General features: G+C 60.9%; 2 protein-coding genes across 2 annotated transcripts; one reads left to right on the forward strand and one right to left on the reverse strand.

The window, feature by feature from the left end:
* Positions 1–818: 818 nt before the first annotated feature.
* On the reverse strand, positions 819–5,930 carry LOC104254972 (testis-expressed protein 2-like). Its single transcript, XM_059826542.1, has 11 exons — positions 5,028–5,930; positions 4,667–4,867; positions 4,277–4,580; positions 3,741–3,958; positions 3,374–3,547; positions 3,170–3,269; positions 2,874–3,006; positions 2,627–2,764; positions 2,176–2,388; positions 1,716–1,836; positions 819–944 (listed from the first exon to the last, which is right to left on the reverse strand). Exons 1-11 carry the CDS (start codon positions 5,928–5,930, stop codon positions 819–821), a joined length of 2,631 nt encoding a protein of 876 aa, XP_059682525.1.
* Positions 5,931–11,415: 5,485 nt separating this feature from the next.
* Positions 11,416–14,452, forward strand: MSRB1 (methionine sulfoxide reductase B1). Its single transcript, XM_059826457.1, has 4 exons — positions 11,416–11,478; positions 12,070–12,212; positions 12,335–12,449; positions 13,105–14,452. Exons 1-4 carry the CDS (start codon positions 11,424–11,426, stop codon positions 13,134–13,136), a joined length of 345 nt encoding a protein of 114 aa, XP_059682440.1. The 5' UTR covers positions 11,416–11,423; the 3' UTR covers positions 13,137–14,452.
* The last annotated feature ends 8,682 nt before the right edge of the window (positions 14,453–23,134 follow it).

The raw sequence follows: 23,134 nt of genomic DNA on the forward strand, positions 1-23,134 counted from the left end.
TTTTTTCCCACTGCCTGCACTCACCCAAACCAGAGTGAAGACTCTCCTTGCTCTCTTCCAGAGGAGAGCAGAGCAGGTACCAGCACTTTTGCCCCAGTTTCCACTGGGAATACAGGGCCTCCCCATTACCTGCCTCTGCCCAGTCTCACTGACCATCTCTCGCCTCGCCGCCTCTCACACACGCACACCCAGGCACTACTTTTGCTGAGCTGGAAGTATGAGCTGTGGACTTCTCTCTGCACAAAGCCCCACAATCTTGGCCGGCATCCTCAGCAGATGTGGGAACTTGTGTACAATAAGATGGCTGCTAGGTAAGACTGGGCAGTGATGGATTTATTCAGATTTTGGACTCATTTCCCACCCATGTTTTCCTTGCAGTCCAGCTGCCTGCTGAGAGGGTGTGATGTGTCTTGGAGCTGCGATGTCTTGGATCAGCAGTAATCACAACTCCTTCAGTGCAGAACTGGTGTGGGCGTCCTGCACCCTCTTTGGGAACCGGACAGTGGAAAGCCCAGCCCTCCACTGGTCCGGAGCTGCCCCCTTGACCAGGAACCCTGGGAACCTGGTGGAAGGTGCATGAAGTTCTTGAGTGTCCAGCAAACCCCTTGCCCCGGGTCTGGTTCTGCTCTGAACGTGTGCTTGCAGTATTTAAGGAGGAGGCTCATCTACAAAAGTGCTGAGGATGAGATGAACCGAGAAGCTCAGACCCCACGACATAGCCCTGGATGCAGTCAGTGGCCAGGCCGTGGCTGGCTCCATGTCCCAGCGAGGTCCCTGAGCTCTGTGCAGTGTCTCTGCCCTGCTTGAGGGGCTGCGCTTCAGAGCCTCTTCTCTCCCTTGGCTGGTAGGTCCCTGGGCAGTCCCCCAGCGGGTGGCTGAGGATCCAGGCCAGAGCGCATGATGGGAATGATGAGATCGTCCATGTTTGGCATCACCAAAATTTTCTGAAAAGAGGAATCCAAAATAACAAGTAAGTGGTTTTGGATGCCACTACCTGACTGGTGACACATCTGCTGGGAAGTGGCCTTGGCAGGAGCCACAGGAGCTCGGGTCAGAGACCGGGGCTGTGAACAGAAGGTCCTGGGCTCCTGTCCCCTCGTCAGCAGCTGACCGTGCCCAGCCCTAGAGGCTTACCAGCTCTGGATATCTCAGGGTGGGGACAACCAGGAGCAGTTTTTCTTTGCCCTGCCCACCTGTATGGCTTCAAGGGTGGTCATGGCAGAGGGCAGGGACCAGCACTTTTAAGCCATTCAAACAGGCAGCTCTTGGGGGGATTTGGGTACCTAAATATCTGTGGGGACTTTTCTGCTCTTTGACCAGAGATCTCAAAGGTGAGAGGCTGAAAACAAACCAGTGGGTACCTTGTGATGGTAAATCTCCCAAACATCCCAAAACCAGAGGCAGATGGGTGAATTCAGCCCTCCTGGGGGGTGCCTGCCTGGGACTTGCTGACACTCCTAATCCCCCCTGCTTGGGACAGGGCTGCACATGCTGGGAGGAAACTGCTTTTCCTCAAGCACTCTAATGCTCCGGGCACGAGCCCCTGGAGCTGGTTACTTGGCTGTGTTTCTTGACTGTCCAAAGCTGGACAGACCACATCAGATGTTGGCTTTTTGTAGAGATAACCCTGGCCCAAATCGAGGTCTGATTATCTCTGATCACAGCGATGCCCATGCTTCAGCAGGGTTTGCTGAGCCCTTTAACAGACCAGGCACCTGAAATTCGTGCTGCAGCTTCTTCTCGATCCACTCGGTGACGTGGAGGAACGTCACCTCCCTCTCACCCAGTTTCGGGCGCACCTTCAGCTCCAGCTGGGGTGGGACTCGGAAGCTGTACCTGCGAGGGGAAAGGAAAGAGGCAGAAAGCATCACATCCCGAATATGTGGCACAGCCCATGTGGCCCCACTGCTGGGTTTTAGGGACCTGCCTCCTGGGAGGAGGTGGCCGGGTTGCAGTGGGAGCTCTGGGTCCCCAGATCCTGTCTTGGCCTGGGCGGAGACCAGGAGAAATGAGTCTGAGGTCTGTGAGTCCCTTTGGGAGAACAGCCCTGGCTAGCTGGCACCCCTGATGAACCCGAAGCCCCAGAGCTGGCTCCTTGGCCGAGCCGCAGGGAGCGAGGGGAGCTGGAAGGAGGATGCGCGTGTGTCCCCCCATGGGAGGAAGTAGAGCTGGTACCAGACACGGTCCGTCGGTGGTGGGGGGATGTTCACGGCCAAGGTGCCTGCCAACTCCTGCACCTCCACCGTCAGCAGCAGCGGTGTGTTGGAAACCTCCTCGATCTTCTTTTTGATGAACTCGTTTTCAGTGGCCTTCTGGAAGTACTTGGACTTGGCAATCTTATCGACAAAGCGCAGGATCTTCCGGCTCGTGCTGTTGCCGCTGACGTGGCTAAAGCAAGGGGAGCCACAGCTCAGCAGCGGGGTGAGGCCCAGAGCCGTGCTGGGTTTCGGCATCCCCCCAGCCATCTGCCACAGCACCCCGCAGGGACAGGAGTCCCCTCTGAAGGGCTGCCATGATGTGCGGGGTGCCTGTGTGTGCTTCCCGAGCCCCTGTGCTGGTGTAGCACCGTGCCTCCCTCAGCATCTCCCCATACACGCCATGGCGCAGACCCCGAACAGCCCCTTACCCCTCGGCACCAGCCGGCGGGACCCGCTCTCCCAGGGCTCCTGCGGGTTCTGCAGCGGTGACGTCTTCCTCGTCGGATGAGCCGGCGCTGGATGACTCTGCATCGCTGTCTGCCAGCAGGATCAGCCGTAGCCTGGCCCTGCGAGCCCCGAGGAGCATCACGGGGGTGCCCTGGGGCCAGCACCCCCTCACCTCGCTCAGGCAAGAGGAGGAGGAGGATGAAACCCAGCCATGCACAGTCTCCTTACCCCTCTCCACCTGCCTCTGCCGGGCTGCTTTCCTCTGCAGCGCTCTCCTTCCCCAGCTTGCAGAGGTTCATCTTTGTTTCGAGTGTCATCTGCAACGAGCCGCTGTAGGTGACCTCCATGTCCACCCAGAGCCCTGTTGGGGAGAGGGATGAGGCGAGCCCCTGTCAGCACAGCAGGGGCTGAGGGCTGCTCGTGTGTTTGCCGAAACCTCCCTGCTTCAGGGACCAGGCTGGCACCTTGATAACAGCTGCCGTGGAGCCAGCCCTGGGGTCCCTGCCGCTCTGTGGGGCTCTTACCTCTGTCATTGATGGTGGGGTTGGAGGCCCTGAGGACCGAGGGGATGGATGTGCCCATGTCCAGCTCTGTCAGTGTCAGCTCGTTCATGAAATATGGGAGCTGATGGAAGGAAACCACACGGGGACGGTCACCGCAGCCTGGCACCCGCCGTGGGACCTCGGGGATGGGGCTCCCCCAGGTGCTGTGATGCTCCTGCCTCTCACCTTGATCTTGCTCAACTTCTTCTGGATCTTGCTGGACACTTGCTCAGCCCAGTATTGCTCCCGGAGGAAGTCCCAGAAGATGCGCCCCACCAGCGCGTTCATCCAGGCCATGCACACCTCGCTGCGCCCGGCCGTGTCCCCGCTGAGCTGCGGAGGGACAGAAGCCACAAACCCCTGGAGCAAGGTGACCCCATGAGTGGTGGGACCTGCTGGCCGGGTGCTCCCCTGCACCATGGCTTGGCTGCTCAAACCGCAGTGCTGGGAGGGAGGAGACGAACCACAGGACTGGAAATGGCTGTGTACAGGGTCCATCAGCCTCTGCTTAGCGCTCGTGTCCCGCTCCCAGTGCTGGATTTGTCCCACTCACCTTCATGGGTGTGGGGCTGCCCAGTGCTCCGTGAGAGGGGCTCCGGTCCGGGCTGCCCCCCACCTGCACTGGCACGAATCGGGCCATGTAGGTGCTGTAATCCAGGAAAATCTTCTGTCGGATGCTTCCCGCCAGGTCCTTGGGTGGGACAGCGGAGGGGATGTCCTCAGCGCTCCCTCCGCTGCTGCTGCCACTGCTCTGCGGAGCCGGTCCCACGCCTGGGGACATGGGGACGTGAGCGGGCCAGGATGCCATGAGAGGTGACATGCCACCTGGCCGTGATGCATGTGCAGTGACATGCTGCGATGCACACGTGGTGACACACTGCCTGTCCGTGATGCCGGTGACATGCCACCCACCCTATGCGGGCTTGGGGGATCCTCCAGGCTCCACCCGCTGCTACGAGTGCTCTGGGCTCCTCCATCTCCCCCCACGCTCACTGCTGCCCACCAAGGGCTTGTCCTCCTGGCACACATGCAGCTCCCACCCCGGATCAGTCCCGGCACAGAGCAGAGGCCACGATGGCTGCTTCTCACCTGCCCTGGCTTCGCCGCGGCTGCTGCTGGGTGTTGGGCGAGAGGCTCGCACGAGGTGCTGGTACCACTCCTCCTTCTCCCTCCCTGTCCGCCCAAAGAGGTACAGGCACCTCTCCCTGCAGTCCCCTGGGACGTCCTGCCCCGGCACCGGCGCCTTCTTCATCCCTTCATTCCTCTGCAGCTCCGCGTCGTGCTCCTCGCTGCTCCTGCACTCCATGTCCACCGGGTTGGGGAGGAGGACGCAGATGGGGTATTTCTTGTTCCACGTCCGCTTTCGGGCCAGGCTGGGGGGGCAGAGGAAGACCTGCAATACCGAGAGCGGCGGTGAGGCCGAGCCAGGACGTGGGGTGTCGGGGGTCCCTGCGGGAGGGTCCTTGGCACCAGGCTCACCTTGGCGTCGGTCAGGTCGTAGCAGCGGTGGCTGACGAAGGTGGTGTCGACGATTTCCTCCTCGAAGGTGGCTCGGCGCGGGATGTTGCTTTTGGGGTAGGAGAGCTTGAGGGTGGCCCCATCCAGCGTGGCAAGCACTGAGTGCGTGAGCAAGGGGTGGAAAAGCTCGGGGTCGTAGATGTGCAGCTGGTTCATCCAGCCCTGGGTGGGAGGAGAGGGAGCCGACTGCTTCCCCCTGTGCCATACGGGGCGGCAGCCTGCACCCGCCGCGGGCTCGGCACCCCCTCGGTGCCGCACCCCGAACCCTGGGTTCCCCTCCAGCTGCCACCCAGCACCCCATCCTGCACCACCCCTCTCCTACCTGGAGGCGGTGGGTTTCCCGCGGCTTCCCCAGGAGCAGCTCGGGGCGCAGGCGGCTCTGTGGTCCCCGTGCTGCCGGCAGAGGCTTTGGCATGAGGAGGAGGATGGCGAGGAAGCCCAGAACCAGCCCGCAGATGAGCCCCAGGCAGAGGCCGGCAGCATAGGGCGGCAGCGGCAGGACGAAGTAGCCATAGGCGAGGAGGGTGATGGAGGCGAGGGTCCTGCCCGGCACGGTGGCCCCTGGCTGTGCCGGCAGCGGCTCCTCAGGGGGTGGCAGCCGGGGTTCGGCATCCCGCTGCGCCACCTCCACCACCTGAATCACGTCCCCGTAGGAGCAGATCTCGTAGCGGCAGTTCAGGGTGGGCTCCCAGGGACTCCAGTCCCGCGCCCGGCGTCCCCCAGCCCCGCGACCCCCTGCCTGCCCGGGGCTGTCCCCTGCCTCCTGCCCCCCGGCACCCGCCTTCGCCCGGGGTGTGGGGCCGCTCTCCTCGGCCATGAGCCGGCTAAGCCGGCTGAGGGGCTCCTGCATGGCCTCCGATAGCCGCTTCTTGGTGTCTTCCAGCCTGGCCTCCCGCAGCCGGAGCAGGGCGGCGCGGCTCTCCGATGGGGAGACACTGGGGGAGGAGGGGGCTGTGTGGGACTTGGCCGGGCTCAGCCGGGGCTGAGGGGCCCGCGGGAGGTCGGCCAGGAGCATCCCCCCAGTCTGGGGCAAGGGGGGAGGCTTCGTGTCCCTGTCCATAGCGAAAACGAGCCCGCAGGCATCCTGGCTGCCGCTGTCCTCCCTGGTGCTGGTGGGATGGGGTGTTAGCCCATCAGTGTCCCCACGCCGAGGTGAACCCGGGGATGGTGCCAGGGTTGGAGAGGCGTCTGCCGCTGCTGCAGCCTGATCTGCCATTGCTCGCATCGCCGACGATGCTGGTGCTGCCAAGGGAATGGGACGAAGCAGCTCAGCTTCGTGCCCCCTCGAGGTACAGCATGTCCCTGCCCCGGTCCTGCCTTCCCCATCAGCATCACCACGAGCTGCCGAGCAGGAGTGGGGTGTCCCCAGGAACCTCATCACCGCGGGCTGCGTGATCCCTATTTCGGGATGCCCGTGGGGCCACAGGGCTGCCAGCAGACAGAAGGCTTGTGGCTCTCCCTGCGCTTCCCGGCAGGGATGGGATGGAGAAGGCACCACGCTAAGATGAGCTCAATGCTAGCATGCGGGGAACCACTTGTATAATGAGGATAAACCTCAGCCAGGCAATTAGCAACGGGGCCTCCGAGAACCCGGAGCCGTGAGCCAGGTCTGCAGCGTGAGCCAGGTCTGCAGCGAAACAAGGGGGATTTTCCCGCATCGGGACATTGCGTTGGTCCCAGTGCAAGTGTGGGGGATGTGAGGAGGGATGCAACGCCAGCGGGCAGGACTCTCTGACTCCTCTAAATGTTCCTCACTTAACCGACCGTTGTTTGGCCCTTGCTTAACACATTGCATAAACCTGAAAAGAAATAAACCCAGCTGTAGACCCAGCTCAGCGGCAGGATGCTCTGGAAGCAGGGGGTCGGTAATCTCTGTTTTTACTGGAGGGGCACAAAAGTTTTGCCAACACATAAAGTTTCCATAGCCCTGAGGGTGCTCCTGGCCATGGCAAAGTGTCGTCAGCAGCCACCGTGATCCCTCCATCGCTGCGCTCCTGCCGAAGCAACGGGGCCGGCCCTGCTCCCGAGCCGTGCGTGTGTGAGTTTGGGAGGGAGGATGGAGGCTGCAGGACAGGCTCTGCAGGGCCATTGCGGAGCCGAGCCCTGCACCGAGCGGGTTCGTGGGGTGCTCGAGCTCCACCACCACCCCCTTCCCCTTGCAGCATCCACGCAGCAGGAGCGGGGGTACTGTCCCGTGGGAGCCGGGGCTGAGCAGGACCCTGCCGCCGGCGGGTGCTGCCCCTCGGGCTGCCTCACACCCGGCATCCGCGCCGCCCCGGATCTTCAAAGCACTTCACTGCCACGAATTAATTACAGGCTGTGCCGCAGCCGCCTCCAGTGCCATTTACATAATCTCATGCTTTGTGGCTTTTGCTTTGCTTCTGATTCACAGGAGCCACTTGATAATCCACGGGTGATTACGCCGGTGATACCCAGCACCCGGGAGGAACCCTGGCTGCGGGGCTGGTGCCAGCCAGCCCGTGGGCAGCGCTGCCGGCACCCCCCGACAGACGGAGCGGTTCAGGGCATCGCGTAAAGCACCAAAACAGGGAATGAGCAGGGGAAAATGAGCGTCAAAGCTGGGCCTGAGAAGGGACCCCTTCCCCGACGCCGCGGGGCCCTGTACACCTTCCGTCCAAGCATGGCAGGTGGGGGGGGCAGCTGAGACCCCCACTTGCCCCTCATCACACAGGTTTCCCGGTGACCCAGTGCCACAGCCATCCCCCAGTATCCCCAGTGCTGCCCATCGCCTACCCCAGCCCGCGGCCATGCCTACCAGAAAGCCCCGGGGCTGGTCCTCAGCTGGTCCTGCCCGGCTGCCGCTGCCTTCCCCACTGGCTTAGAGGGATGCTGGCTCCCCTGCGCTCGGCGAGGGCTCGGCGCGCCGCTCCACTGTGCCTGGCTTTTCGTTACCACCACTCCGGCATTCGTGGGTTTTAAAAGCTAAAAAAAAAAAAAAAAAAGAAAAAAAAAAAGACGACTGTTTCCTGAGAGACCATTAGCACAGTGGAAGACGGAGATAATAATAGCCTGGGTTTGCATGGGAGTTTTCATCTGGCAGGGACGTCAAGTACAGCGGGGGCTACAGAGATGCTGCTGAAACGCAGCCACCTCTGGGGAGTGTGGGTGGCCGGGAGAGGGGGGAGCACCAGGGATGGACCCCGCTGGGTGCCACGGCTGGACCACCAGCACCCTGAGATGGAGGGTCCACATGGAGCAGCCCCGGTGAAGGCTTTGCTGCTGGCTCAGGCTTCAGAGAGCAAATATCGAGCCCAGAGGTGCCCCTGGAGTTGACTCCTCGGTGCCAGCGCTAACCCACCTTCCAGGCCAGAGCTCGTCCCCTGCCTGTGACCACGGGATGCACAGGGTGGGGGGATTCTCTTTGCTCTTTGTAGGATAAATTGAATATGAAGGTCCTTGCAAGCATTTGCATCAAGCACTGGGGGTAGCTGGGTGGGCACGGCTGGGTGATGGTCGGATGGGACGGCACCGGCTTCAGACTTGGTGCTTGGGACACCCGGCGCGGGAAGGTCGTGTCTCTGCAGAGCGCGGAGAGCTGCGGGTGCCCCAGCTGGGCAGGGACAGAGATCCTAACCACTGCCGACCCCCCTCGCTGCTCTTGGAAACACGGAAGCCAGAAACATCAGCAAGCCTCTCCGCCAGACCCAGGCTCCGAATTTCCACTCCTTGCTCTCAGCCCTCGTTCAAATTCAGGGTTTGGACTTGACCTGGCACAGAGACAAGCTGCAGCCCGGACTGGGCTGGTGTCTTCAAGCATCTCCCCCCAAAACGCTCCCTTTACCTGCCCAAGGAGAAGGAGCCCCCGCGGCACCGCACGGTGCACCCTAGGGTGCAATACCTACAAACTGCTCAGGAAGAGAAAGTTTCCCCACGCCGGGGTCTGCCCTGTCAGTGCCCTGAGCTGCTCGCTCCCAGGTGGGCACTGCCCCACTGGTGTTTGCTTTTGTTGTGAAATCAGGGAGAGTTAATTGAAAAATTAATTTCCAGCAGCCCTCTCGGGTTAATTAGCGGTTCTGGGGGCGGAGGGCTGGCGCTGCTGGCGGGGACGGTGGCACAGCCCCGGCTGGGCGCAGAGGAGGTTTTCATCACCCAGCCAAACGAGCTGGAAATCCTTCATCTAATTATCCCCACAATACACCGCTACAGAAACCAAATGGCTGTGGTTATTAGCGCTGTAACTGGAGAGCTCTCCGCATTATCCTGTGATTAAGGAGCGCGGGGCTTTGAAGAAAGTCTCACTGCAACCTCAAGACATAACTTTGAGCAACGGGTAGGGCAGCGCGGGATCCCAGCTCCGTCTTCTGCTCCCGCTTCCACATCACATCGCCCCTTCTCCGGGGGGTTACTGGTGGATACTGGAGCGGATTTCATGCCGGGCAGGCTTCGGCACCGCGCGAACGGCTCCAGGGCGGCTGTGCCTGCTGAGATGCTGAGAGCCAGCCAGCCTCAGCACCCAGCCCCAGCACCCAGTCCGGTCCCCCATGACCCGCGCCCAAAGCCTCCCCTCCACCCTGTGCTGCCCCGGGGCTTGAGCTCAGCCCTGCCTCCACTATGGACTTTGCTTTGCCCCCATGTCTCGGCCATCCCCGTCCTCTGCCCGTCTCTCCCCGCAACTCCCTGCGCACAGGCTGCTGCTGACGCTGAGAGCAGCTACTAACTCGCGGCAGCCATCCTGGAGCGAAGGGAGCTTGGGCCATCCCGAGACCTTCGTGTCCCTCGTGGTGCGGCCCTTGCAGGAGAGCTCTCAGCCCTGGTTTCAGCAGGACACAGCCCTGGGGAAGGATCCGGCCAGTTGGCCCACCTCTTTCATTAGCACAGGCACAGCTTCACCTTCTGAAAAGGCTTTCTGGTTAGCAGCAGATGTCCGCGTGGACGACGTGGCCGAGACACAGGGTCCCGGCGGCCGCTCTGGCTCCTTCCAGTGGCTGAAAATCTGCGCCCCGAAGGTGCACACGGCCCTTGAGTCTATTTGGAGCCTTTCCTGACACCCCGCTCCTCTGATCTCGGTGGATCATAAGGAAGGTGCTTTCAAAACAGCACATCACCCGTTCTCCGCACGGTGACACGGCGCATCCTTGGCTCCCCGCCGCCCCACGGTGCTGCGGCGAGAGCCCCTTCCTCCCCCTGCCCGGGTGCCTGCCACGAATCCTCAATCCCCAGGGCTGGAGCGGGGAGCTCAACCTGCCCGAGATGAAAGCCTGACCTAATTCAAAGCGGCAGCATCCAGCGGGCAGGAGCACTGCCAGCGCTGGCCCCACACAGGGGTTTCCACGCCGGGCGCAGCCCTGGGGTGAGCTCCTGGCTGAGGGACACGTCCGTTGGCATTAGGGAGCAGGGACTCATCCAAGCGCTTTGCTGCGGGCCGCAGGGCTCCGGCAGCAGGGCCGGCTCCTTGGGACAGTCCCTGGCTTTTGTCCGAAGGGCTCCGGCATTTCTGCTCTTACACCAAGGAAGGTGAATTTCCGTGACAGCCCACTGGATGAGGACTCGTCCAAGGGTTCTCAGATAAAACTAGGGAAGAGGAGGCTTGTGGAGCCTGGTTTTTCGGAAGGAAAAGGAAGCCGCACGCAGCTCGTCACCTCCCAGATCCTGCCAAGGAGCCGGCTGCCTGCGGTTCACCTTCAAAGCCCTCACCTTGCCGCATGCCGGGCTGCTGCCACCTCCTCCAGGAGCCCCACGCACCCCACGGAGGGACAGAGCTCGGACCCCGCATCGCCTCCCCGCGCCGGCCTCCGTGGGAGGGTCCCAGGGGTGACCCCCGGCTCTGTGGGGTGGCGGGTCGGGTGGTCCCCATCCGCTGAGCCCCTGGCGTGTGCGTGGTGGGGGACCCCCAGCTGGTCCCAAGAGCTGCCCAAGCTCCATCACCGGCTGCGGCTGCTGCCCCGGCCCCCCCCGCGGGTCCCCGCTCCCCAGCACCGGTACCTGGGCCAGACGGGAGGTCCCGGTGAGCCGGGGAAGGGTCGGTCCTGGTGCTGGAGAAGGACGAGCGGTCCCGGTGCCGCCGGGGAGATGGGCTGGTCCCAGTGCCGGGAGAGAACCGGTGTCGGTGCCGGGGGGAGGAGGGCAGGAGGGTCAGTGCCGGTGCCGGGGGAGGACCGGACCCTGTGCCGGGGAAGAAGAGACGGTGCCGGTGCTGAAGGAGGCCGGCCGGTCCCGGTGCCGGGATCCGAGGGCTGATGCCGGTGCCGGGAGAGGAGGGCCGGTGCCGGGGGAGCGGAGCCGGTGCCGGTGCTGGAGGCGGAGGGTCCGTCCCGGTCCCGGTCCCGGGTGTGGATGACCGGTGCCGGGCTGGAGCTCGCCCCGCTCCAGCCGGCGCTGCCGGAGCATCCGCAGGACCGTGCCGGGTCCCCGCTCCGCCCCGCGCGGCTCCGCACCGCCCCGCGCCCCCCCGCGCCCGCAGCCCGGCGGGGCGGCCCCCGCCACCCCCTCCTCACCCGGGAGGCCTTCGCGGGGGCTGCGGGGCCCGGCACGGCACTTCCCACGGGGGGGAGGGCCGCGGGGCGGAGCGGGGCCCCCGGGACCGGGACCGGGACCGCGACCGGGACACCCCCCCCGCCCGGTACCGCCTGCCCCGCAGCGCCCCCTGCCGGCCGTGGGGGGGCGTGCGGCGGAGGCGGGGCGGGGCCGGGGCGGGGCCGGGGCGGGGCCGGGGCGGGGCCGGGGCGGGCGGAACCGGGCCGGGGCGGCGGGCGCAGCCATGTCCTTCTGCTCCTTCCTCGGGGGCGAGACGTTCAAGGACCACTTCCAGCCGGGTGAGCGGGGCCGGGGGCGCGGGGGGGGCTCCCCGAGGGGCCTGTGGGTTCCCCGTGGGGTCGGGCGGGGGGTCTGGGGGACACCCCCCCCCTCAGTGGGGCCGGAGGGGGGCAGGGGGTGTCCCCCGCAGTCCCCGGGTTGGGGGGGTGAGTGTCGTTCCTGTGGGGCATCCTCCACCCGTGGGGAGCGGGGACGGGGTCCTTGTTGGGGGATCCCCCGCGTGGAGGGGGGGGAGATGCTCCCTATAGAGGTGGGGCTGGGGGGTCTCTGTAGGGGCTGGTTTGGAAGGGACCCACCCTGCTGAGGGGGCCCTATAGGGGACGTGGGTCCTGCCCCACGCCCGAAAGCTCCCGCTCGCCCGCCGGGCCCCGGGGCTCCGGCAGCAGCAGCAGCAGCAGCAGCAGCAGCAGCAGCTGGCAGCGGCCCACGCGGGCAAAGTGCAGCGTGGGTGCATGTCCCGTGTCACCCTGCTGACCCGGGCCCACCGCTGCCCCCCGATCCCCCGCAACCGCTGCTGGGAGCCGGCCGGGGAGCGGGGCCGGGGGGCTGCCCCCCAGGACTGAGCCCTCCTCTGCTGCCGCCCGCTCCAGGCGTCTACGTCTGCGCCAAGTGCGGCCACGAGCTGTTCTCCAGCCGCGCCAAGTACGAGCACTCGTCCCCGTGGCCAGCCTTCACCGAGACCGTCCACGAGGACAGCGTGTCCAAGCGCAAGGAGCGGCCGGGGGCTTTAAAGGTGACGATTCCGAAACCCTGGCGAAGCAGCAAAAAACCAAAAACCCACGGGTTTTATTTTTTGCATGAGTCTCTCCGCTGAGAAAGACCGCTTGCCGTCGACCCCTCTCCTTGCCTTTCTAGGTGTCTTGTGGCAAGTGTGGCAACGGGCTCGGCCATGAATTCCTCAACGACGGGCCGAAGAGGGGGCAATCCCGCTTCTGAATATTCAGCAGCTCGCTGAAGTTCCTCCCGAAAGGTAAAGGCTGGCAGCTGGTTCAGCCCACGTAGTTATTTTTGGGGAAGCCGCTGATAGCCAGGCCACGCCGTGTGCGATGCGCTGCTTTTGGCGGGGGGGAGCTGGCTGTTCAGATAAGCCCAGGAGCCACTCGCACCCTCAACAAATCTCACACGCGTCAGTCTGCTCCGCTGGCAGCTCGGTGGGGGCTCCCCGACCTCCCGCGGTGAAATGCAGTGTGCTGGAGCTCCTGGATGCGGCCGCAGGTCTCCGAGGGGCGGCTGGGCGTTGGGGGCTTTCTGCTGGTGGTGCAAAGCGAGGGCAGGGAGCTCCCGCGGTGCCAAAAACGGGCTGGGAGAGTTCGCTGGTTGACTCCTCGCGGAAGTTGGGTGGGAGCTCTGAATATTGCGGCTGCCCTACGGGTAGGGAGCGGGTCTGTGGGGAAGGGCAGGGCTTCTCGCCGTTGTGGTTATCGGGCTGTTTGCTTCCCCAGAGTCAGAAAAAGGCTTTGGGAGGCTGAGTTCAGGGCAGCACCCTGGCCACAACTTGCTGTCCTGCGTGTCGGACTGCGATGGGTGTGAGATGTTAGCTGCGCGTAGCAAAATAACCATATAAAAGGGGCTGAGGGTTCTGGAGCAAGAAACACGAGCCCTGAATTTTCCTCCTCCTCTTTTAGGCAAAGCAGACAAGGACCTGAAGGAGAATTAAGCGAGCTGCTCTGCTTGGCACACTTCTCTGGGGCTGATCCTGCGTTCACACCTTGGGGTGCACTGTCTGGTCAGTGGGGCACCAGGAGCAAGAGAAACCCCGAAGAAGCTCCTGGTTTCCCTGGGCCGGTTCCCTCCTCAGGGCTGCTCCCATTCGGGGTGCCGGGAGGAGCACGGAGGAGGCGAGGGGAAAATGGGGTTGCTGAAGCTCCGGGCTTGCTGCGTGGCAGGTTGTATGACCTGTGCCTGAGGGTGTTTCACACGAACTGGGGTGATGCAAAGGCTACAGCTCTTCATTTTACCCACCCTTTACCCTCTCCCCAACCATCTCTTCTCCCCAACGTCGTCGCCTCTGCCGGTAGCAGCTACTACTGAATCCTTTCGGTTTTGTCCATCAAAGCCACGCGCGTGCCTGCGGTCCTGCCTCTGCTGAGCTCTGGGGCGATTTTGCTGTTGACTTCAGCCGAGCCAGGACGCTCTCCAGATCACAGCCAGGAGGGGCCGATTTTGACGTGGCACCCATGCAATCCAGAGTCGCTCCGCTGGCGTGTCCAGGGAGTAACGCTGGATTAGCTGAGGTCAGATTCCGGGTTAATCTCTGGTGCTATTCTGGGCTGGGATCATGGTATGAATTGCCCTATATAAACCCTTCCAGGGTGCTAGGGCGAGGATGATTTTATGATTCTGCTAGACAGCACCCTGGTATTTTACCCCTTGACCCATCCTGCGCACAATAGAGACAGTTCTAGATTTCACGTGTCCTCTGGGCTTGATTCTGACTTGGCCTTACGCCAGATTTATCACTGTGCTATAAACCCCAGTGGCACTAACGGTTCCTCCTTGCTGTACGCTGGTGCAAGGGAGGCCAGAATCGGGCTCACGGGCTGCGCTTTGCACAACTCAGGCTTTAGGAATCACGTCTGCGTTCCCTCTGCGCTCGGAAGGGCTGTGACACTGATTTCTCCTTAATTCAGCGTCTGATTCGTGGCCTTCCCTCCCTGTCCCAGAAACCAAATCGTCCTCTGAAATCAACACGTGAGGATTTTTGAAGACAGCAAAAACTTTTTGCTGACCCGTGGGTCCGGTGGTGCAGCTCTAGCGCAACGCGTGAGTGGTTTGGTGAGGCTGTGCTGCCGGTGCCGTTACGGTGCAGCTGCGCTCGGGGCACGTCGGAGGCTTTTCTCTGCCTGCATTTTGCCTCAATCCCACCGTTCCGAGGGCACCAGTGAAACACACAATGCGCCAACTCATTACCCAGAGCTCACTGCTGGTCTTGTACCTCTTTCAATACTGAAAATAAAGCACTGATTCACTGTGTCTGAGAAATAACCTCTTTTTTTAAGAAGCGCTGGTGATGGCACCCTGGTGCTGGTGCGTCTGCCCTGGGATTGCTTCTCTGCTGGGTTTTCCCAGTTTTGGATGCGAGGATGGGGAGGCCGTGCCGGTGGTGGGATGTGTGCGAGGTGGGCACAAACGCAGGTACAAAGCCCTGGCCAGAAAGCTGAGAGCAGGTTTCATCTGGAGTCTCTTGTCTCCAGCTGCGGAGCCGGTGACCTGAGGGGTGGACACACGCTGTCTCGCATCCGGCGTGGTCTCACAACCTGAAGGGTTGGCCCGAGGTCAGTGCGTGTGATTTTTTTATCCTCTATCCGTTAGGGTTACCCCGGGTTTTTTGCTGCGTGAAAGGGGGATGCTGACGCATTGGAGGCCTTTGGGCATTCCCAGGGTCAAAACTCACTGGGGAAGGTTTCTTTTTCACTCCAGTTAGCATTTCTGCCCAACTGAAGCTGGTTTTACCTTGTTTCATGGTGCGTTCTTGGTACCTTCTGGGTTGGCAGGATTTTCTGGGCAGGGGGATACGAGTTTTAGCTGTGTCTCATGATAGTTTCCCCGCACAAAGCTGCCTGCCAGACTGGAACCTACAACCCTTCTCTGCCTCGCAAAGGTCTCTTCGCCCTGGCAGGGTTGGATACCGGGTTCCTGGAGGCTGGAGACTTGAGCTGGGCTTTGCCGGACTCCAGTTCCCTCCTCCAAGGGGGCGAAGTCCGCTCTGGAGCGCAGGAGCCAGTGCCACGTCTCCCTCCTGCCCTGCCGCTGGCTCGTGCCCCGTGGCATCGCCCTCGCCGCCTTCCCCGTGCGCGGGGTGACCTCTGGCTCTTAATTACTAATCAGGTTCCAGGCTGAAGGTTCAAGCTGCTTTTCAACCGATTAATCCTCTGATCTGCTGCTTTGGCCCTGGTCTGGTGACCTCCACGCGAGCTCCGGAGGGCAGGAGCTGCCCCTTTGCTTCCCACCCTGGAGCACCGCGGGACCCTCCATCCCTGGGACACCTCCCGCCCCGCTGCCCCTCGCCCGCGGCGCTGGGAAGGGAGGTTATGTTTTGGGGTGGTTTCCCCTGAGACGCTGCGGTGGAAGGAAACCTCCTTGGGAGCGCCAGCGTCGAGGGGACGGCGATGAGTCCTCCCACTCGTGTGCCACGGGGGACCCAGCCCTGCTTCCACGCCGCCTTGCAGTTCGGGGACGCGGGCACGGGAGGGTGCAAGAGCTTTTCCTAACCCTTTCCCAGGCATTGCAGGGAGGGAAGGATGATTCTGGGGTGGGCATGGCAGTGGCCTCACCTTCCTGTGGATCCACCCTCGTAGCAAGGAGAAGGAAAATTACTCGCAGCCAAAAAAACCTCAGGATGGTATAAATAGGGATGGGACGTTCTCCTGGAAATGTGGCCGGAGCCACCAGCGCCAGCAGGGATTTTGGCAGGGGTATTGGCAGCGCCTGGTGCTGGCGGTGCAGGATGCGACCCCGCAGGGGCTTATCCCACCCCTGCCCCTTCCCAGCTCCGCCGGACACCCCCATCCATCCCGGGTACCACGGGGTCCCTCGTCCTTCCCCGGACCGCTGCGGGTGCTCGGGGCGGGAGGAAACCTGCTCTGCCCTTCCCTCGCTCTGCAGCCCCGGGCATCCCCATCGCCAGTCCTTCCCCTCTGCCATTCATCCTCATTTTATTATTACACTAATGACAATTCTGGTTTAATAAGAGGATTTTGCTTAGCTGGGCAAAAGCGGCCCCACATCAGCAACGCGGGTTTAATGACAGAAATTGAATTACGTTACCAGGCCGACGCAGACTTCCCTGGTTGTTTAAAAAATCATTCATTTCCTCCCCCGTAGCCTCCAGCTGACCTCCCTTTTTAATTTTTTAATTTTTTTATTTGCATGCCATGAAGAGGACCTGCCTCTTTGACCCTCCTCGGGATGGCTCCAGTGGACGGCAAAGCGGCCAGAGCACAGCGAGATTTAGATTAATTCTCCTAATGAAGACGACAAGCCCTATAGAAATTACGTTACGCAAGGAAAAAGAAAATGACCTGGAGGCATTAGGAAGCTCTAATTACTGTTATTCCTTGGAGCCAGCGCCGCGGGAGGAGCGAGCCGGCTGGCCAGGCAATCCTCCGCCTGCACCCGGCTGCTTTTCCCTGAAATTTTCACTTCTATTTCAGGTGGGCTGCCCGGCCTCGCAGGGATGGCTCCTTCTTTTCTGTTTGTATCGTTTTAGTTCATTTTACCCTTGGATCAGCAGTTTTTCCCGCTCCAGCTGAGCCCCCGGGCTCCCCCGTGCCGGCAGGTCCGTGGGCATGGTGGCACGCCGAGGGCAGGAGGCTGCGCCTGGCTGTAAGCACGCACCGAGACCCCAAAGCAGCGCTTTTGGGGTTCTACACATTGGGGCATCCCTTGGGGTGGGGAGCACGGCCCGGTTCGGGTGCCCTTGCACAGTCTGGTCCCGACAAACGGGCACCTTCAGCCCCAGGCACGACCCCGAGCCGTACCGGGGTCCCGTCCCGGCGATGGGCTCTGGAGCATCGGTTTGCTTAAAAGGGATTATTTGAGTTCCTTTTGGGGCAATAAGGGCTGGAGCTGGTTTTGTGTCAATGACAGAAAATAAAGCGACGGTAATTAAAAAACCATTGCACGCCTCTGATTTCCTCAAGGGGGGGGCTGTCAGGAGGCGAGGTGCCGCCCCATCGCCCGGCTCGCCTGCTCCGTCCCGGGAGCTCACCTGTCCCTCAGCACATCCAGCAACAGCTGGAGAAAATTAAAGGCTTATTCCACTTCATTTGCCGATAATAACTTCATCTCTCCCTATTCCGGGCTGCCTCCCACCCCGAGAGGCTGCTCGCCGGGCGGGGGGCAATCGCTGACCTCGTTCCTGAGGTTTTTTTAATCCGGTTGAACGTCCCAGAGCCACGAGGTGGGGAAATTTGTTTTCGGTTTGTGGTGTGCATTAATTACGGAGATAATGACTGGAAACATTCAGAGCGAGTCTGAGCGCGCCAGAAAAATGTTTAGCCCAAGGAAAATTTAAATCTTTCTTTTTTTTCCTTCCCCGGCTGTTGAGATCTGACTTTTTAAGGCAATTAGTGAGGGTTTATTTGTTAATCAGTCATACTTATATGCTTGCTTTGGGGTCTTATCTCACGCTCCCAAGTGCACATCACTTCCAATCATGATCTTCATTTTTGATGTGGGAGATACCTGTCCTGGGACGCTGTGCGTGCCGCAGCGCAGGCATGCTCCTGTGCTCGGCAGCGGCTGCCGGCTGCGCCAGGACGCAGCATGGGCTGACGGCGGTGCTGCCCTTCCCGTGCCCAAAAAGCCGTGTCCACTGCAGGCTCCATCCTCAGCCCAAGTGTATCCCAAGTTTTCGGGGGTGGCTTTCCCTGCATGGGTATCACAGGGTGGGACAAATCACAACCCCATCCCATGCTGCGGGTGCAGCCAGAGCCGGTGCCAGCCTCCGAAACGGCAGTGCCGGCTCAGGGATGCCCACAGCACTCCTGCCCTCCCCACACCCTGGCGCGGAGCTGGATGAACCATCCCAAAACATGTCACCCTTGTGGTTCCCGGGAAAGGCCCCACCGGGGAAAGCTGCTCCAGGATGTGCCGGCATCGGTCCAGCCCTGCACCAGCATCAGTCCAGTGCCGTGGCTGCTCCCACGGCCGCCCCGATGGGCCAAGACCCAAAACCCCACCGGTGATGGTGATGCCCGGCTGGGGCTCCCCTCTCTGCCGAGCCTCGTGGCGTGCACTTTTAAGCAATACACTTTACTGTCTACAATAATGATTTGTTGCTTGTAAAACCACCGTGATTAACTACAGTTTAGCCTCCCGGTTTCATGTCTTATCATGTTTCATCTCACACAAAAGACATTTACAGTCTATTTTCAACTTCAAAGCAAATGCTTCTTGCGTGAGCATTAAGGAAGGCAAACATTTAAGCAGAACCTGTATGGTATTAGCGTCTCTTGATGTTCCCTGCTGAGTGAGGAGTGATGGCTGCCTCAAAAGGCAGGTTTTTCCTATTGTTTTATGCACCAGTGATTAATATTTCATGTTCCCACTGTTATATATTTGCTGGCTGGCACTGGCTTACCCTGACAGTGCTTTCTTCATGTCTTACATGTCCAGCTTTTATGCACTTCAATATAGGAAGTGTGACTCTTGGCAGGGTCCTTTGCTCTTATTGAAGCCTCCTGCCCGAGTTTTTCAAGTTAAGTTCATTTATGGCGTTCGGGACTATGGCATGTTCTCCTTTTCCACCGATACCTCTGTCCCGTCACCTCACGGTGCTCTGCCCCCGCCCGGACCCCTTCGCTGCCCCAGCTTTTGGGTGGGTGCTGCAGGCTGTGTCCCTCCCCACCCGGCTCTGCACCCGCCTGGCTGGGGACAGTGGGGACGGCACCACGGGGACCGGATCCTGCAGCAGCACGAGGCTGAGGCTGGGTCCTGCCCTACATCAGCCCTGCAGAGGTGGGGAGGATGTGGAGCGGGGTGAGAAGCTGCTCCCGTCCCTGGTACCACCCTCTGCTCAGTGCCGACACGGCACCGGCATCGCCCCAAGCCCATCTTGGCGCTGCCATCGCCGTCCAGCACCGCTCGTGCCGCCCCGGCGGGGTTTCCCCTCCCCAGTGCTGGAGGAAGAAACGCTGCGTTTGCACCAGACTCGCCAGTGCTTCCGCGCCGCAACCCCCAAAAAACCCCCGCGTTTCCTGGCCAGCCATGCCAGGGCAGGATGAAAATAGCCCAGGACCAAATTCCTCCGCTTTGAACACGATGACAGACTGGCGTGCGTTTGTCTGAACGCTAAATGTATTAAGACCAGGAACTGTAAGGGACGGCTCTGCTTATCATCCAGCTTGGAGTTAATATAATTCAATTAGCATGAACAGTAAATATAGCTTGTTTTAATTTAGATGGAGGGGTTGCTGTGGCTCGATCCTTTAATTTCAGGAGTAGGGAAGCTGTGGGAGGATTGCCAAAAATTTCTGCAAAACCCACATTTTCTCCGGGGCCGCGGGCTCTCGCTCCGGGTGCTCCGCAGCGGCGGCGCGGAGGCCACCTCCGAGGAGCCCGTGCGCTCGGCCGCATGCTTGGTGAGCGGCAGCCGGCGAGGGGCTTCCCGGAGGGACCGGGAGGAGATGATGGTTTTGAAGTGCATCGTTATTAGACGCAAAATAAAGAGTGGAAAACCACCGGGAGGGAATAAGCGGTGGAGTCTATTTAAAGAGGAAAAGATCAGCTCGGGAGAGATGCTGGAGACATGTGTCTTCAGGGCTGTGCTGCATTCTTCGGAGATTATTTTAAATGCGTGCATCTTTTCTGCATCACAGTCTATCTTTGTTCCCCTCTGACGTCTTGAGTCGGGGTTGGTATTTTATGGCTGTGGCTGTGCCTGCCAGCAGCACGACAGCTCTGCTGGAAATTAACTTCTCTGGGCTTTAAAAAAAATCTCACAGGCATAAAATTCAAAGTAAGAGATCAAACTAGTTAATCTCGGATTAATTTAAGCTGCTGGCTCCGGCGAGCGAAGCATCAAGGCTCTGACGGGGATGCAATGCTGAGGAAATGTTCAGGGCAGGCGGGAGGTGCTGCCTCTCCCAGCCATGTCCCGTGTCTGTCCGTCTGTCCGGGCGTGGGGGCATGGCACGCTGGACGGCACAGCTCCCTGCTGCCTGTCCGGATGAGCTAACCCCGACTGCGGTGCTTTCCAGCCGTCCATCCCGGGACAGAACTCGGGTGGCCTGCTCTTCTCCTGGGAAGCCCGGCTCGAAGCGAGCGGGGTTTGTGGGTGCAGCGTGCGTGCAAGCGTGCAAACGCGCATGAGCACACGCGTGGGGCGAGGTCGGTGACGGGTCACGGGCTGATGAAGCTCATGAAATACATCCTTCTCTGGGCCGAGTGGAGTGTTTTCTATCATCTCTCCTGACATTACCGCATAACTTAGATTGCGCTTAATTAAAATAGCTCATTTAACTGATGGCTCCTAAGATGCAATACTGGAGATTGTCCGCTTTTCCCGTCCAGCCCACGCTCAGCAAAGGGATGGCAACGACCGGGCATGGCCGCTCCGGCGGGATGCACGGGACACCGGCTGCCTGTGCTGCTGCAGCTCAGCGGGTGCTCGGATGGAAACAGGCACCGAGGGATCACGGGTTCGATGCTCAAAGAGCTTTTGAACCTCCTGGCTTGTCCGGTACCTGCGGGGTGACCCTCCCTGGCCTCCAGCTCATCCACGAAGCGGGTGGAGACCAGCAGCTCCCATGGAGCTGGTCTGGGTTGTGCCATCACCCCACGGCACTGCGGGATGGGAGCCAGAGGCTCTGTGGGTGCTGCTGGTGGGCTCAGCCCTGGCCACACTTCCCGGCGTGCCTCTGAGGCGGGGAGACACCTTCTTCTGTCGCATTGCCAAAAAGCCTTTATCTTTATCCGCTTCTCAGGGTCCACAGGACCCACAGCGGGTGGGTGCATCAGGCTGGCTGCATCCGCCTCCCGGCTCTTTAAAGCTCGCTGTAATGAATGACCTGCTAAAAAGCAGCCTCCCTTTGAGCAACGGGCAAGTATGTCCTTTCCCAGCCCAGAAGCACTGGATGATGGGCACGGAGAGCCCGGCCCTGCTCGCCCCGTTGCTTGGCAGAGTTAGAAGCACCAGTTGAGGATGTGCCTGGTTCACCGGTGCGTGGACCCGCGCTGGAACCGGGCATGAGCCTGCTGAGAGCCCTGCAGAAACGGGGCACTGGGAGGCCCTCATGGGCACCGCGGGCCTGATCCTGCCTGCCCAGCTGATGGGCGAGCGCAGGGCAGGGCTGGGCTGGGTCTGGGGACACTGACGGGGCTGAGTTGCTCCACCTGGGCTCAGGCAGCACCCAGAGCAGGGCTTAAAGGAGGGAGCAACCCTTTTCTGGCCCCTCTTGGGATGAGCTGACCTGTGGTTTGGGGCAGAGGCTGCTTGGGGGTGGGTCTCAATGCTGCGGCCCCAAAGCCCTTCAGGTGGAGATCGCTGAGTCAGCAGGAGCAAACTCTCCGCCTGATGGTCCCATTCGGTGAGTGGATGCTTCAGCTGAACACAGCGAAGCCCCAAGACCTGACTTAAACATCAACCCTGAGCCACATCCTCATCTTATGTGCTTTATTGTGTATTTAAAAAAATGAACAATAGATGTCGCATAAATGCTAATAAACATCGGGGTGAAATGTTGGCTGCGGGGCGGGAGCCCCCGGTCCGGGTGGTGGCTCATGGGGATGCGGCTCAGCAGGGCTCCTGCACCCCCTGCCCCGAAACACACCCGCAGCCCCTAATGAACACCCTGTTTTGTGGGTGCCCGGCTCTTCCAGAGAGCTGTGAGCCCAAGCAGGTCTTTGCGGGGAAACTGTATTACTGGAGCTCGTGTCCATCCCTGGGGGAACCCACACAAGTGGTGATGGGCTGCCACGGGAGCTGGGGGCCTTAGAAACCGGGGGGCTGCAGCTCTCAGCGGGGTTTCCCATGGGAAGGAGGCTGCTGCGGTCCCTCGGGCTCTTTGCAACGGGGTTTCCCTCTGGAGCGCGGTGGTCGGTGCAGCCCAGCCTGGCCTGTGGGTGCTGCCGGGGCTCCTGTGCTGCACGGACAGGACAGGGCTGCTATTTGCTGAGGTTTTTCCTCTTTTTGCTGTCTGCCGTGTTCCGGGTTAGCCTGGAAGTACGATATTTGTGGGGGAAAAAGAAAAGCCCAGTGGTTGCATATTCCTGCGTCCCCGGGCTCCCCGGGGCAGTGCTCTGCATGCTGCAGAGCCCCGCGCAGCACATCCCGGCTGTGCCGAGCACCGGGCGGCACGCGTGCGCCGGGCTTCTCAGCACGGGTGTTCGCATGATGGGCGAAGATAAGCCTGGAGCGTTTCTCAGTTCTGAGGGATTCCTTGGGATCTGGGCTCCCTGCGAGGGGCGAACACGAGACGAGCGCCTCTGCCTCGACGCAGATTAAACTCGGGTAAATAACGAAAGGCTGTAATTTGCCAATACATGCTGAAGGGCGAGACAGATCGTGTCTTCAATTACAGCTGCTCACGTGTGCGAGTCGCCAAAATATGCAAGGCATTTGTTTAATTTCTCCATTTGAGGCCAGCGCGGTATCCTGATACTTATCAAACCTGTGGCTTGGACGTAGGCTCTGGGGAGGAAACGTGCTCTCGCAGACAGCCTGTGTCAAGCCAAGGCACCGCTTAAATCTCCAAAACTGGGCCCAAATTGAACCTGTATGTGGGCTTGTGTGGGTCGCTGTTGGAGCAGGATCATTTTTACCCATTATCACGCAGGATCTGAACTTCTGCTTTGCAAGGCAGCGCGGGGAAGGGGGGCGAGTTCGGATCCCGGCGCCCCGCTCTCCCTGGGGACCCGCTGCAGAACCGTCCTGCTGCCCACCAGGAGAGCTCTAGCTGCAGGGCTCCAGCCCATGGGAAAGGTTAAATGACTGCAGACCATAAAGAAGTCTGTAAAATTAGCAGCTAATTAGCAGCGACTGCAGCGTACATCATACCACGCTGCTGCTCTGTGCAGGGACGGGTGCATGTGCGACACCGTTTTGCTCCCCAGCTTGAGGCATTTGCTTGTAGCCCGGAGCTGCCACGTTGTAATCGCAAAATTAGGGTAAAACAACTGATTTGTTGCTACAAATGATAAGAGCAAATGGAA

Source organism: Gavia stellata, chromosome 18 (genome assembly GCF_030936135.1).
Source record: "Gavia stellata isolate bGavSte3 chromosome 18, bGavSte3.hap2, whole genome shotgun sequence".
Classification (NCBI taxonomy): Eukaryota; Metazoa; Chordata; class Aves; order Gaviiformes; family Gaviidae; genus Gavia; species Gavia stellata.